At 37.7% G+C, this 13,459-nt stretch overlaps 3 protein-coding genes across 3 annotated transcripts; all 3 read right to left on the reverse strand.

Annotated features, from left to right (window-relative positions):
- Window positions 1-158: 158 nt before the first annotated feature.
- On the reverse strand, window positions 159-2,342 carry LOC18591369 (protein LIKE COV 1-like). The gene is made up of 6 exons (XM_007017451.3): window positions 2,024-2,342; window positions 1,652-1,704; window positions 1,360-1,469; window positions 949-1,116; window positions 643-867; window positions 159-547 (listed from the first exon to the last, which is right to left on the reverse strand). The coding sequence occupies exons 1-6, from the start codon at window positions 2,150-2,152 to the stop codon at window positions 444-446; spliced, it is 789 nt and encodes a 262-aa protein (XP_007017513.1). The 5' UTR covers window positions 2,153-2,342; the 3' UTR covers window positions 159-443.
- A 109-nt stretch (window positions 2,343-2,451) lies between these two features.
- LOC18591370 (Glycosyl hydrolase family 17 protein) lies at window positions 2,452-5,129 on the reverse strand. Its single transcript, XM_007017452.3, has 5 exons — window positions 4,982-5,129; window positions 3,749-4,413; window positions 3,328-3,651; window positions 2,937-3,237; window positions 2,452-2,834 (listed from the first exon to the last, which is right to left on the reverse strand). The coding sequence occupies exons 1-5, from the start codon at window positions 5,046-5,048 to the stop codon at window positions 2,797-2,799; spliced, it is 1,395 nt and encodes a 464-aa protein (XP_007017514.2). The 5' UTR covers window positions 5,049-5,129; the 3' UTR covers window positions 2,452-2,796.
- A 3,133-nt stretch (window positions 5,130-8,262) lies between these two features.
- On the reverse strand, window positions 8,263-13,430 carry LOC18591371 (uncharacterized). Its single transcript, XM_007017455.3, has 5 exons — window positions 13,132-13,430; window positions 12,153-12,214; window positions 9,693-12,056; window positions 9,484-9,592; window positions 8,263-9,081 (listed from the first exon to the last, which is right to left on the reverse strand). The coding sequence occupies exons 1-5, from the start codon at window positions 13,238-13,240 to the stop codon at window positions 8,453-8,455; spliced, it is 3,273 nt and encodes a 1,090-aa protein (XP_007017517.2). The 5' UTR covers window positions 13,241-13,430; the 3' UTR covers window positions 8,263-8,452.
- Between the last annotated feature and the right edge of the window lie 29 nt (window positions 13,431-13,459).

The following is a 13,459-nucleotide window of genomic DNA, read 5'->3' on the forward strand; positions in this document are numbered from 1 at the left end:
CTCCTAGTTGTAGTCTGTTTCTTGAATTGATATGCCCTCAGTGAGGGTTTTAAATTACTACTAATGAAGACTTTCTTTCTATAATTTATTTATTATTACATGCAATAGTGTATCTTTTAAGGCAAAAAGAAAAAAAAAATCATTTTTACTGCTACAGAGGAAGGAAAGAAACTCTACTATGAACAAAACACTGCGAACTACCATCCATTGCACCGATGTATATATATTTCTAAGTAAAGGGATATCTTTTCCTCATGTTAATATCAAGAGTGGTGGAACTATGTAGTCTCTGCTGACTCCAATGCCTGCCAGAGACCATAACTGTTCCCTTCATTCATTCTCAAAGAGATTGATTTCTTGAATGATTGAGAATATGCTTGGCCCAACATATATATATATATGATAGGAAACAGAAATGAACTCCAATTATTGTTAATCCATTTTCATACTGCTGCTTCAAAATTGACAACTCTTGCTGCAGGAATGCCTGGTGCATCCACTGTGGTCAATATTTTAGGCACAGACATACCCCCAGAGATCACAATTTCTGCACCAAAAGGGAGGAACAAAAATTTTAAATCAACACAAATATATAAATTATAGAGGATGTTTCAGTCTTAATTTTGAGTTTGAGTTTCATACCAATTCCTTCGCGAACTGACAAATTAGGCCTCAAAATGTCCCTTGAACTAATGAGAAATATATCACCCAGATAGAGATGGTTTGTGGGCACATAAACACAGCAGAGTTCTTCTTCACCTATACCCTTCTGAAGAACAACTGTGGAAGTAATAAATCCAAACATAAACTGCCCAATACGCGGGTGCCTTATGATCGCTACTTCTTTGAAAGCATTAGAATTCTGATCTGCAAAAGTGGTTTATTGTGGCTTTGAGGTAACAAACCTGGAAGCTGTAGCTACTAGCTAGATATCTGGAAAAGACTTACCTGGTGATATTGCAGCACTTATTTGTTTTGAGGCGGCATAAATATAGCTCACAAGAGGCATCTTCTTGATGAACCATTCACCAAGAGTAAGGACTGAAGCCCCCCACCATGATGACATGAAAACGCCTACTAAAAAGATGAAAGTGATGGAGGTAGCAAATCCTAGACCTGCATGTTGGCCAAATCATTTCAGCAGCAAAAACAAAAACAACAGGGCCAATAGTAAAAGCTGACAAGGTTAGATTAGTTAAAAGTATAGCCATGCATTCTCATGGGTGTTCAGATAAAAAAATGGCATCCAGTTTCGTAAGAGCTATATATAACAAGGCTTTCTAAGCTGAAGAACTCAACCCAACAAATTAATCAAAGCTAAAAGAGGATCCAAGAAAAGGCAGGTAATATTCTGCTTACCAAAAATATTGATGCCTAGATGATCATAGACAGGGGAGAAGAAACCGTCAACGAAATGAATGAAACCCCAAGTAACATAGAATGTAATGGCCAGTGGAAGAAGTATGACACTGCAAGTAATACCACATTTCCGAAGAATCTCAATCACTTATGTATATATCCTTTTCAGGCCAATGAAATCATAAATATGAACAAAATGCACTAAAAAATTAACAAGAATAAGTTTAAAATGCCCATGAAGACACATCAAATAAGTTGCAATGCATCATCGTTCAAGATAGAAAGGACTTACCATCCTGTCATAAACTTTTTCGACGCCCAGCTGCGGATTACTTTTAGAAATGCCTATGCCAGAATGCAAAAGAAAACGCCAGTCACAAACAAGAAGCTATAACAGTTTTCTGTCTGATATTATTCATAGCCATGAATGATGACAAGAGGACTATGTTGTCTATACTTTTGGTTTATGTTTACCCTTTTTCGTCTAGTAGCATTTCTATAAGTGGATCTAATTAATAGAACTAAACATATGTATGACAAATCATCATCTTTGCATCGTTGCATGGTTTTGACAATGCATGCATGTGTTTTTGACCAATCTCCAGATTAAGAAAACGCAAGAACGAGGAAGGAAATGAATGAAGAAGGAAAAGAAATTAGGCACCTCGCGGCCATGGGAAGAGGTGACGGTAGGAGAAACAATAGGGACGGAGGATTTGGAGCCTCCATTTTCAGAGATTGTTGCTACGGGGATCAGCAACTCTCGATCTCGCTCCCTCTCTCTCGTTCCCATTCTCTTCCTTTTCGGCCCTTCTCTTCCCAGTGTGTCTCTCTCTTCTTCTCTGTCTCTGTTTCTTGCTCTCTCCCTCTTCCCTCAAGCGAGTATAACGAACCATGGGATCAAGTTTGTTAGGATTACCAGGAAATGTATTAACTGAAAATAATGGAACCGAACTCGCAGGTTTGACTCAGCTTGCCCTGTTGTTACAATGTTTTATTTCATTGAACGACGTCGTTGAAGCTTAAGGAACAATATTGTTCAGTTAAAGGCCTGCCACGTAATTTTAACCACTCCTATCCATGAATATGATATTGAGAATAAAGAACACACACCTCCAATTAGATTCCCTTCTGCACTAAACTCATAAGTACATATTTTACAGCAAATCTTCAAGAGTCTCTAAATAAACATATACATCGAGACATAGCCTCATAGATTTCCAAACAAATAGGAAAACAAGCATAATTCTGCCCTTACATAAGAAAAGGAGCAAAATAGAAGAACTTGTGCATATATATTTGCACATGCTGTGCTGCCAATCTCCACCTACTACTCGTGAAAGCTGATGATGCCTTGCCCACTAAATGAGAATAAGAACAGCAAAAGTTGCCCAATTGCCTTTATTTATCTGTCCGATTATTCCTTTTTTTTTTTTCTCAGGTACTCCCACCAGGGTAAGTGCAACCATTATAGCCTGTAAAGTGTAAAAGCAAAAGGATTAGACAAATTAATAAAATAAGACGAATGAATTGTACCGTAAAGCAAGGTTCTACTGATTTAAGAAACTTGAAATTACTTGGGTTGTTGGAAGAAAGCATGGCTGTTTGTGAGAAATCACAATTCCATGGATTCCGACCAGCAGTTTGATAGAAGAGATTCATGGCATATGCAGCATGTGATGCGATTGTATTTGGTTCAAAACAAGCCCCTCCTGGTTGAATCGGACTACAATCTATTCCATGTCCACAAGCGTAATCCAAACTCGCCTGCAATTCGGCATCTGAAACACCAGCCCTTGGCACACACCAAGCTGCTTTCTTTGGCTGTGAGGACGGTGTCACCGGTGTCTTTGGCATTGCCGGAGTCTCCACCGGAGTCTTAAAAGAAAAGTTTAACAAGATTCAATGCCAGTTCTAAACAGTAAGAAGATGATAGTTGTTGACCAATGATTAGTTGCATTTTCTCACCTGGCTACTCTGGGAGAGGCCAATGTCATAAATCATGGTAAGATCAGACTTGAAAATCCCGAAGGATCTCTCTGAAGTTGGTCCAGGTTTCAAGTCCTCATCGTACAGAGCAAAGAGATATGTGTCAACCGAATTCCCTGGCATCAATGGAGTTCCCACCATTGATCGAAGGTGTGCAATCAAGTTTCCATTGTAAGCCTTTGCGTTCTCAATGCTTGGCCCTACTTCGTCGCTGTCCCCTTTGTAAGGCCACCCTGTCTCAGCCACCACAATCTCAACATTCTTAAACCCCATGGCGTTCAATGCAGAACGAACAGCATCCACCTGTCAAAGCAGTCAACTCATGAATTAAACAAAACAATGTTTTTAACTGGCAGATATAGAAGTTGTCGTAGCCAGTTCATGTAACATGCAACTCAACCTGAGCATCGAACATGTTCATGTACTTGATTTTCGTGTTGGCATCGACACGCCCGGAATTCGGTTGAAACAAGCAGAACGCCAGCGTTTCAGGCCTTGGATCGCTCCGGTACGCAAAATAAGGGTACGGATTAATCGCAAAAGGCGAACCGTTAGCATTGTTAAACGCCAAGAGTCCCTTCAACACGTCTCCGAAACTCGGGTCGAAGCACCCAGAAGATGGCGGCTCAGACTGTTTCAACAAAGCCATTGAATGCACCGTCGAGACCTTGACTTTATCACCCAACGACGCCGCATCGAGGGCATTCTTAACATTTTGCATGGCCGGCAACAACTGAGATATCAAATTATTATCTCCAGACATAATAACCTCGTTGCCAACGTTTATAAGTATGATTTTGCTGGATGGGTAATATGCGACTATGTTGGCGTTCACCCAATTTTTGGCAAAATTTGGGTCTGAGGCTAAGGCGGGGATGTCGCCGTTTGCGGTGCCGATGACGATGCCAATTCCGGTGTTGGCTAACGCCTTGATGATTGCTGGGTCAGACCCGTATAACCGGACCTTTTGGATTGAAGTGGACTGGAGAAGCTTTGCAGTGGCTGCCGGTGACGGTAGGTTGTCGGCCACTTGCCCATAATTTACTCCAATAAATGATTGGGATTCTGCAAAGACAGACGTAAATTAGACTTCTCTGTTCTCCCTCGATTTTCTCAATAGCCAAACATGAATTATTTTTTTCCCTCTTATTTACTGCAGGAATACAAATTTCTTAGAGATTGGAGACCGTTGCGTGTAAAATGAACTAGTGCCACTATTTTGAGTATTTTCTCTAATATGCAAGAGAGAAAGTGAATATCTCACATATGAAATATAAGTCATTTAACCTTAAGATTATCAAAAATCAACAAAATATAAAAGAAAACGTACTTAAAAGTTCAATTCAGGTCTCTGGTTAAGGAGCGAACAAAGAAATAGTCTTAACTTTTCCATGTTTGATGTTCAAAGAAAGGTGCTATAAAAAATCAGAGAGAGCCAGAGAGAAAGAAACTTAGTGAAAACTCGGCTTCTGCATTAACAAGAGAAAACCAAAAGTACTACATCTTTAAGCAAAAACGACAAGATTATCTTCCAAATCTAGAAAAATAATAAAAGGGAAAAGAAGATTCTGCAAAACCGGACAAACCCAGAAGCTTAGATTAAACTGAGGAAGAAAGGAATTCAGAAGCTTACTTGCTTTGTTTACTCCCAGTACCAGGGTCAGAAGAAGCAAAGTTAAAGTACAACGAAGCACGGCCATAACTGAAGAGAGATGGTATCTGTTTTGCACGTTACAAAGCTGATGGTCTTTGAGGTATTGGAGTGAATAAATAAACAAAACCAAGGGAAGGGACGAAGGGTAGAACCGTAAAAGAAATCTTTCTGTAGAACTTAGTTTCACGTGTTTAAAGGGGCCACGTGTAATTTTCTACATGCAAACGATTCGTGTCATCACGACACGAACCGAAAGTTGCTTTGTTCCTGACAAATTTTACGTTGAGTTATTTTGACACAAATGCCCTCCGTTCTGACCGTTATGCCCCATTATGGATTCTTATTGTAGTAAAATTTGTCTGAACTCGGTCACGATACGTGGTCCTGGACAGGTCCAAGCCGGCGTCACGATATGTAGACGCAGACACAGGCCGTAGCTAATCCAACAGTTTCTGAGGTATACCTAAAAGGCTGATTCCAGCTCAGATTGGATTCTTTAAAGCCCATTATGTTCTTTTAATGTCCTCTGAACATTCAGAAGGCAAAAAGTGTCAATCATTATCCAAAATCTGAAGTGATATGGTGTTTCATTTTGAGCCTTTCAGCTATGCTTAAAGCCCTGGAAACACAGTCCTGTCTTTGAGGGAGACTGCATAGTTTTTTCCTTCTCCATTAAGAAACAACAACCCCTTTTCTAGGTAGAAGACATTTCCCACACACAAAAAAAAAAGGAGCTTTGAACATAACTGAGAAAGAAAAGCACATTCAATCAAAGCGCGCACTGGAAAAGAAGAGCTTCTCATATAAATATTGTACAATATTGATAGTCCATGGAGGAAAAAGCACAAAGGTGAACCAACTTTAAGAAGGTGGAATAATTGGTGCACAAGCAATCTTTGAAAATAACTAATAGAAAAGTATAAGCTTTTAAACCCTCAAAATTAAGCTTTCTACTTGCCCCTCCCAATCCACCAAATTATTTGAGCAGGTATTAGTCTTCTTAATAATAAAATACATATACCTATTAAAGAGTTTTCTGTATGTACGATATATTAATCCACCAAATCCCAATATGCTGATCTTTTCAACTGTGACACTTGTTTCCAGAATTATAACTATGCATGTATTTGATTTTTTTATATATATATATTTGACATAATGATAAATGCAGGAGATCATAATTTATGCAATTTGACCATTCAAAAAAAATATTGAAGTATGGTTACGCAACTTGTTCACATTTGAAGGCAAAGTGATGCAAATTGAGGGTCGGTTGAATAGAATTTGGAATATGATGCTATTGATCAATGTTGCCTTTTTTGTACCAGATTCCATTAGTGAGCTAAATACAAGAAAAGAATAAATTCTCGTTGCTTGGAAATCATTACTGATTTGATGGGTTGCAATTAATTTTAATGGCGCATTTCAGAGATTTTTTGAAAAAGCAATCACGGAGAGGTTATTTGAGATGCAAAAGGGAATTGAAAAAATAGTTATACGATGAAACTGGGCAAATGCTCAACCTATCGAGTTGAGTTATGAAAAATTTATCATGACCTTAAGGCTTGCTTGGGACTTAGGATTCAGAAAGATTCTGTTCCAAGTTGATAATAAGTCGTGGTATGGGCTGTTACTTCACTTCCAACTCATTTGTGTGCAAACTCGAATTTAATCAAAGCCGTTAAAGATTTACTTCACCAACACTAGGAGGTGAACGTATGCATATTTATTGTAAAAAATAATAATATAATCGATCATATGACGAGTATTGTTTTTACTATAAATGAAAGATTTTTAACTTGTAATATTTCTATTGAGGTTAAGAGATTATTATTGAACGATATATTAAGAGTTTATTTACTCATAATGATTCGGTCTTAATAATATTCGAGATTTATCCATGCAATTATTGATTTGAGGCTCTCTACCACATAAAATACCTTGTGGAGGTCTAAATCCCATTGTCATCATACACCCCTTTATTTTTTTGCCTTTAAAAAAGCACACGTTTGGGTCAAAAACTCTATACTGTTCAGCAAAGCTTCTGTCTTGTCAATGTCAATGTCTTGCTTTCTCTAACAATTGAGACTATTTGAATTTAAATCGTTTGACTACTAATGGATTGTTGAATAGTACTCTAATTCGTGACCATAATCCTTAATAAATTTGAATATAAAAATTTTCTATTAAAGAAAAATTATTGAAAGTATATAAGTGGGATTTTTAGAACCATTTTATATTTTATAATGTTAGAAAAAATTTTAAAATTATTTAAAAAAAATTAAATTTTTTTATTTTTTTATTTAAAAAAATAAATATTTATAATTAATAATTAACTAATTACTATTAATTAAAATATTGTTTGTTATTTTTACACTCACATGTTGCTTATGCACCACTAACATAGAAAGTGAGCATTTCACATGACTATATCAACATATTACACCATTATTTATTATGACATGTTAGCATGTCACGTTAACATTATGTAATATAAAATAATAAATGATATTTTGATTAATAAAAAATAGTTAATTATTAGTTATAAGAATTTATTTAGTTTAAAATAAAAAAATAAAGATTTGATTAAAACGTAATAAAAATAAAAAAATTATTTAAAATTGTTTGAATAATTAATATTTTTTAAATATTATGTTTTTTTATTTTTTAAACAGATTAAAAGAAATTTTTCATATTGGACTTTATGTTACGGTTGAAATTACAGGCCCAATTTACAACCATGTGGATCGGGTTTCATTCAGCTTTGAGGACAGGCCTCGAGCGAAAGTGTAACAATCCTGTTTTTGCCGCGCTGAGAATACAAAAAAATAAAAAAAAAGGAAAAAGTTTGAATTTACCTCCATTTTCCCCAAGTGATTTGGTTCCAAAATTGGAACTGAAATTAATTGGTATCGATTTTTTTTTTCATTTTCGTCCCTACCTGTTGATATTCTTTCAGCAAACAACCGAAGCATTAATCAATTCTCGGCTTCTCGCAATTCCTAGTCGAAACATTCATTGACGAAGGACTTCGGTGCTCTGCTGATTCTTCGAAAATTTACGTTAAAATTTTTGAAGTTTTGGAGCAGATGTCGGATTTGATCTTGCGTTTCTTCCTTGACAGTACTAGATCAAGATCAGGTAAGCTTCACCATTTTTGGTTCATACACCTTTTTTCTTTGATTTTGCTCTTTATATGTTCTCTTTTTATGATAAAACTACAATTTCGAGAGAGAGAGAGAGAGAGAGAGAGAGAGAGAGAGAGCTGAATTGATCATTCATTATATGCAAATATTTGAAAACTTGCAAGAAATGCAAGTAAGAATCACAGTTTTGGGTAGTTACAGGGGGAAAAAAGGCTATGGGAAAGTTTGCTCACTGATACAAACAGTAACATAATACCAACTCTGCTTAAATAGTTTCATAGTTTTTTTTTTTTTTGGTTTTTTCCTACTTAACTGAAGCACTTATGCCTTTGAAAAGATCTCTGGTAATCTCATCTAGGAGTCCATTAAGCACATACTTTTCCACATCCCTTATAACATCATCTTTCTCAAGGAATGCAAACATCACGCAGTTCCAACCCAAATCCCACATACAATTCACATCTGGTTCCTTGCTGTAGACATCGGCCTCAAGCATCTTCGGTAGGTAGTCTTCGAAGGGAGAATCTTCTCTCCCATCCCTTCCATATAACTTCAACTTATCAAAGTCTTTACACATTTGCTTGACCAATTCATCCAAGGATTTTGCTTTTTTTGAAGTGATGGATACCTTCAGGAATGGATGAACGCTTAGTTCCTGCCTTCTGCCTTTCCTTTTCATTACTTCGTAGCCACAGTCTAAAACGAGCTTGCTCTCTTGATTGTGATAGTCGAGGCCGTTTGCATGAAGAATGCTGATGGGAATGTTGAGTTTGAAAAGCGCCTCTGCTGTGTTCATGAATAATTGACTTTTCATAAGTATCTGCTTCAGCTGATTTTCACTCTCTGTCAGTGGCTCTGGCATCTCTGATGTATAAGTTCTTTGGGTTTGTGATTGTGGGGTGTAAGAGATTTCTGTGCTCTCTTCTTGAGTTCCTAAAAAACAATGAACTTTGGAAGATAAGTTTCTTCATTCTTCCCCTTCCCAAATCACCAAGCCTACTAAAAACATAAAAGGAAAAAATCGGATTGCTGCTATTCCTATGGCCTTAATTGTTAGAAAAGATCAGAAGAAAATTAAGGTTTCCTTAAGAGGGCGGTGTAATACACATGCAGCCAACTTTTTATGGTTCAGTCTCCATATGGTAGAGGTGGACATCTTATGCATTTTTTTTTATATGTGCTTGTGTTGTTGTGTGTGCATTAACACCTATTTAAAATTTGTAGAAGTTGGTGTAAGCTCATCTTTATAGAACCATTTGTTAAATGAAAAAGCATTTCATGAGTTGTAATGGGAAAATGTGAGAAAAGCAGTTGAAAATGCAAAATTGTACTTACGTCGTAGAAGATCAGTTGCATTGTTCCTAACTGTGTGTTCTTTGGCTCTACCAAGATCAGGTTCTTGATCTTGCTGTTCATTTGTAGCCATTGGCACTGTATTTTGACACTGCATAAGATCAAAAGAGTTATATGCGCTCCAAACAGAATGAAAGTGGCTTCATTTGTCTGAAATAATTGCTTAATAATTGCAGTAATTGTGATCTTACCCTATCTTTTGGAGCTAAAGCTTGTGATTCATTTAGGCTTTGGCTATCATCTTCTACAGGACTGCACAAAATTGAATTTTTCTGAGCTGCTTTCTGTAGCTCTTGTGCCACACTTGATGGTTGTAGGCTTGCTACTGACCTTTTGGATCTAGTGATCTCTGTTTCCACTTCTTCGAACCTGCTGGCTTTCATTTGATCTGCTTCTCTTGAGATAGCAAGTTTCTCCTGCCTTGTCTGTTTCCCCTCTTGCAAAATGGAACTCTGATGCTTCAGCATCCTCGGCAAGTTAGTAACACTTCCACCTTTTTTGGTCATTACTTCATCGACCTTCCGAGGAACCTCAAGTTTGTGCCCTTTGGCACTCTTTGCCTTCATTGTCGTTTGAACTTGAGGTGGTTTCTCATCCACAGCAAACAGGATACGAGCTTTTGCTGATTCAGATTCTATATCTCCTCGAGAGTAATGCTGACTGGATTTTCTGTTTATTGAATCTTTAATTTTGAAGTTTAAGTTTATTGAACTTCTATCTCTGGCAGGATTTTCTTGGTGCCTACCATCTGGGAATCCATTGAATTGTGTTGCATCAGTATATTCGGTGGAGCCTGTCCTAGTAGTTGCTGCGTGGCTCATTTGTGGCTGCTTGTTTTGCAAATTCGTTGCACCAGACATTGGTTTGGAGAAATTACCAGATACTGGTTCATTTCCCTTTTGTTTCTTCCCCTGCAATTTCTGTTTAGAACTATGTTGTTCCTTCTCTTCTGTTCGACGCTTTTTCTCTTGAAGCTCAGATTTTTGGAGCATGTGTACGTGTTGAAATCCATGATTATTTTGCAGCTTTTGTTGATTGCCTAGGAGAAGCTTGTTAGAATATCTGTTTTCCATATGATGCATGCTTTCACTGAACTCTGTTGTTTCTTTCAGTGTAAGTGCAGATTCTGATCTTTTATGCATATATGGTATCATCTGTTGCATCTCATCCTTGAAAACTGGTTCTTTGGATTCACTTCGCTCAGCACTCCTGTGTTCCCTGTGCTTTATATTATCCTGTTTTCTGTCCTTTTCTTGATTTTCTTTTCTACTTCCGTAGTTATAGTTCAATTGGGCATGATCACTTTGTTGTTTGTCTATCGTGATGTTGGCCTTTCTCGAACTTGTCACTGATTTCATGTCTTCCAAGTCCTTTCGAGGTGGCAGTTTGTCGTGGACAGCAACCCTTGTGCCACCATTTCTAGTTGTCAAAGTTTTTCCTGCTGGTGATGTAACTGTATCCTGAATCAATGGAATCTTGCTGGCTAGTATTACCTTCTGTTTTACTGGTGGGAGAACGGGGTTTGCAGTATCATTTGTCCTTTGTCCAGCCTTTTTGGTAGTTTCCCGTGCAGGTTTCTTCGTGATCACCCCTTCTACCTTTTGCTTTCCAGACTCCTTCTGTGAGGTAACCCTTGAATCTACATTTCCTGGCAGTTCATTGAGCCCCATCAGTTTCGCAATTACATTTGGAATTCTCGACTTTTCTTGTTTGGACGGCAATGAACTTGAGTGATTCTGTTCTGAGAATGCAGTGAGATTTTTAATGTCTGGACCATAGCTAACAGATCGCTTGTGAGAATGTGAATTTGAGACAGCTAGAACTTTCTTCTCATGCTTGGAATTAGTAACCTCTGGAGAGTAAGTAAGAGCTGCCAGCCTCAGCTTGAGATCAGTTCTTGCAACTTCTTGAATGTCATTATAGTTCCTTGATGGTCTGTCAAAAGAAAACGTCGGCCTATCCAATTGCTTCTGATCAGCTATTCTGACAGTGTTCTCATCCTCCTCCTCCTCCTCTAGCAATGTTATCCGACTTTTTCTCTGTGGCGTTGTTAAGTACTCTGAAGCTTCCTGCATGTTTACAAGCATCCTTAGAGACTCCTCCAAATCCATTGCTCCTTTCAATAGTTCCCGCCCAATTTCTATTGAATATCTGTCGAAGTTAAGGCCGTTAGAGCAGGCTCGGAGGATCTGATTTAACTTTTGTGCACCCCTTGATATTTCTTCGATATGGAGATGAGAGAGAGTAGGGAGTTGGCTACTTGAAGGTTGATGCCTACTTACTACACTGTTTCTTCTTTCCATCTTCCCATAATCCATCTGTCTCCTACCAATGTTATGCAGAAAACTGAACACTGAGCTATTGCCTGAAGAATCTGTTCTGCTTAGTTTTCCTCCATTTTCAAGTGCAAAAGCAAGGGCCATTGACAGACCTCCTATTTGTTGTGACTTCTGGCCACTCCCAAAAGGAACAATCTGATTTGATACCTGCCCAGTGGTTACTAATTTACTGCCCCCACTAGACCTGTTTTGTGCACTTCCAGCTCTAAAACCAGTCTGCAGGAAACCAAACATTTTAGCTAGATGAAATCATGATATCTGATTAATCTGTTGTATGAACTGATTACTTCCACTGGAGCTTTGGAAACTTACAGTTTTGAGTGGTTTCGGTTCCCTGGATGATTTATAACTTCTCTTGGAGTAAGCATATGCATCTGCCAAAATATGCAATAAAAGGAACAGAGAATATTATGCATTTGAGTTGCTTGTTGATGGGGACTTTGCTAGCTAGCTAAAGCTCTGTTATCAAGAGTCTAGCCTTATACAGGTTTAATTACTTAAACATCACCAAACTGATGAAAGTTCTCCTGGAGTAACCATATTTAAAAGAAAATCTGTGTTTTGCCTTCAGATATCACCTGTCTATGTCTTACCCCCCCTACCCCGTTTAATTCAATTAAACATAAAGTCATCTCGAAATTCTTTCCTTTCTGTTCTTATACGAAGTAAACAGTTCTCTCATCTTTTACGTTTGACTTTTACGTGCCATGTTTCCAAAAAATAGCTGGAGATGATTAGTCTGGAAGAGGGTAGCAGAGTGAAGAAGCAATGCTGTATAACCTATACCAGACAAATCCAGATTGCCCTTAAAAGAAAAGTTCAACAGATTTTACACTCTTTGAGCTTCCTCTATCAACGTCTACAAGAGAGAAGGATAATTGCTTAATCACGTGGCTGGTTTTTGTCAGGTAAGTGAATTGAATTGCTATTCGCTTTCAAACTTAATTTCTTTGTTCTTTAACTTGTTCTTAGATAAAAGCAGGGGAAAAGAGTACCTCCAGAAGGAAAGAAGAAAGGCTAGTCGTTGGTGCTAGAATGACACACTTCAACAGTTGAATGCATGTGCATGATTTGTGTATTTGTGTGAGTTCATTAGCATTAAATTAGCTTCGAAATGTGCATTAGTAAGTGATGCCTCCTGCTTTTCTAATGTCTCGAAGTCATTCAATAAGAAACATGATCCACAAAAATGGTTTATTACAGGGTTTTAACTGATAAAGATGGACACTGGAATTCTTTGATGCATGCTCCACCATGCGTGTTTATTGCAGAGAGTTCAGGAAATGCTCACCTGCAACCATTGGATTTGTACCCTTTGAGTTCTGAGATGCAGCCATCCGCTCCTTCCGCAACCGGAGGTCATCTAACAGCTTCTGTGCAAAATCTGATCTCTTGGCCATGTTACACTCTCAATTCGAGCAAGGTATCTTCAACTCTCTTTAAGCCAGAATAAAGATAGAATTTCTTTGCATTGTGTTTTGTCCATTACTTTTTCACAGATAAGAGGTGGGAACATGAATGTTTTTGTTTCTTTTTCTAGTTGGGAGGGTTCTTTCAGAGTTGGGTAAGTTGGGAAGTCTAGTCTCGTAGCAATAAAATGGAGTTTGAAAATTTATCTT

This window comes from Theobroma cacao, chromosome 8 (genome assembly GCF_053813885.1).
Source record: "Theobroma cacao isolate CCN51 chromosome 8, ASM5381388v1, whole genome shotgun sequence".
Lineage (NCBI taxonomy): Eukaryota > Viridiplantae > Streptophyta > Magnoliopsida > Malvales > Malvaceae > Theobroma > Theobroma cacao.

Excerpts from the sequence above, each read along its gene's own strand:
- LOC18591369 (XM_007017451.3), bottom strand. The coding sequence starts at position 2,152 with ATGGGAACGAGAGAGAGGGAGCGAGATCGAGAGTTGCTGATCCCCGTA. Across the intron at positions 1,705-2,023 it reads CCTCTTCCCATGGCCGCGAG|GCATTTCTAAAAGTAATCCG; the intron begins GTGCCTAATTTC and ends ATTCTGGCATAG. Across the intron at positions 868-948 it reads AAGTGCTGCAATATCACCAG|ATCAGAATTCTAATGCTTTC; the intron begins GTAAGTCTTTTC and ends CCACTTTTGCAG.
- LOC18591370 (XM_007017452.3), bottom strand. The coding sequence starts at position 5,048 with ATGGCCGTGCTTCGTTGTACTTTAACTTTGCTTCTTCTGACCCTGGTA. Across the intron at positions 3,652-3,748 it reads TGAACATGTTCGATGCTCAG|GTGGATGCTGTTCGTTCTGC; the intron begins GTTGAGTTGCAT and ends CTGCTTTGACAG. Across the intron at positions 3,238-3,327 it reads GCCTCTCCCAGAGTAGCCAG|ACTCCGGTGGAGACTCCGGC; the intron begins GTGAGAAAATGC and ends TTTTCTTTTAAG.
- LOC18591371 (XM_007017455.3), bottom strand. The coding sequence starts at position 13,240 with ATGGCCAAGAGATCAGATTTTGCACAGAAGCTGTTAGATGACCTCCGG. Across the intron at positions 9,593-9,692 it reads CTTTAGCTCCAAAAGATAGG|TGTCAAAATACAGTGCCAAT; the intron begins GTAAGATCACAA and ends GATCTTATGCAG. Across the intron at positions 9,082-9,483 it reads TGCAACTGATCTTCTACGAC|GAACTCAAGAAGAGAGCACA; the intron begins GTAAGTACAATT and ends ATTGTTTTTTAG.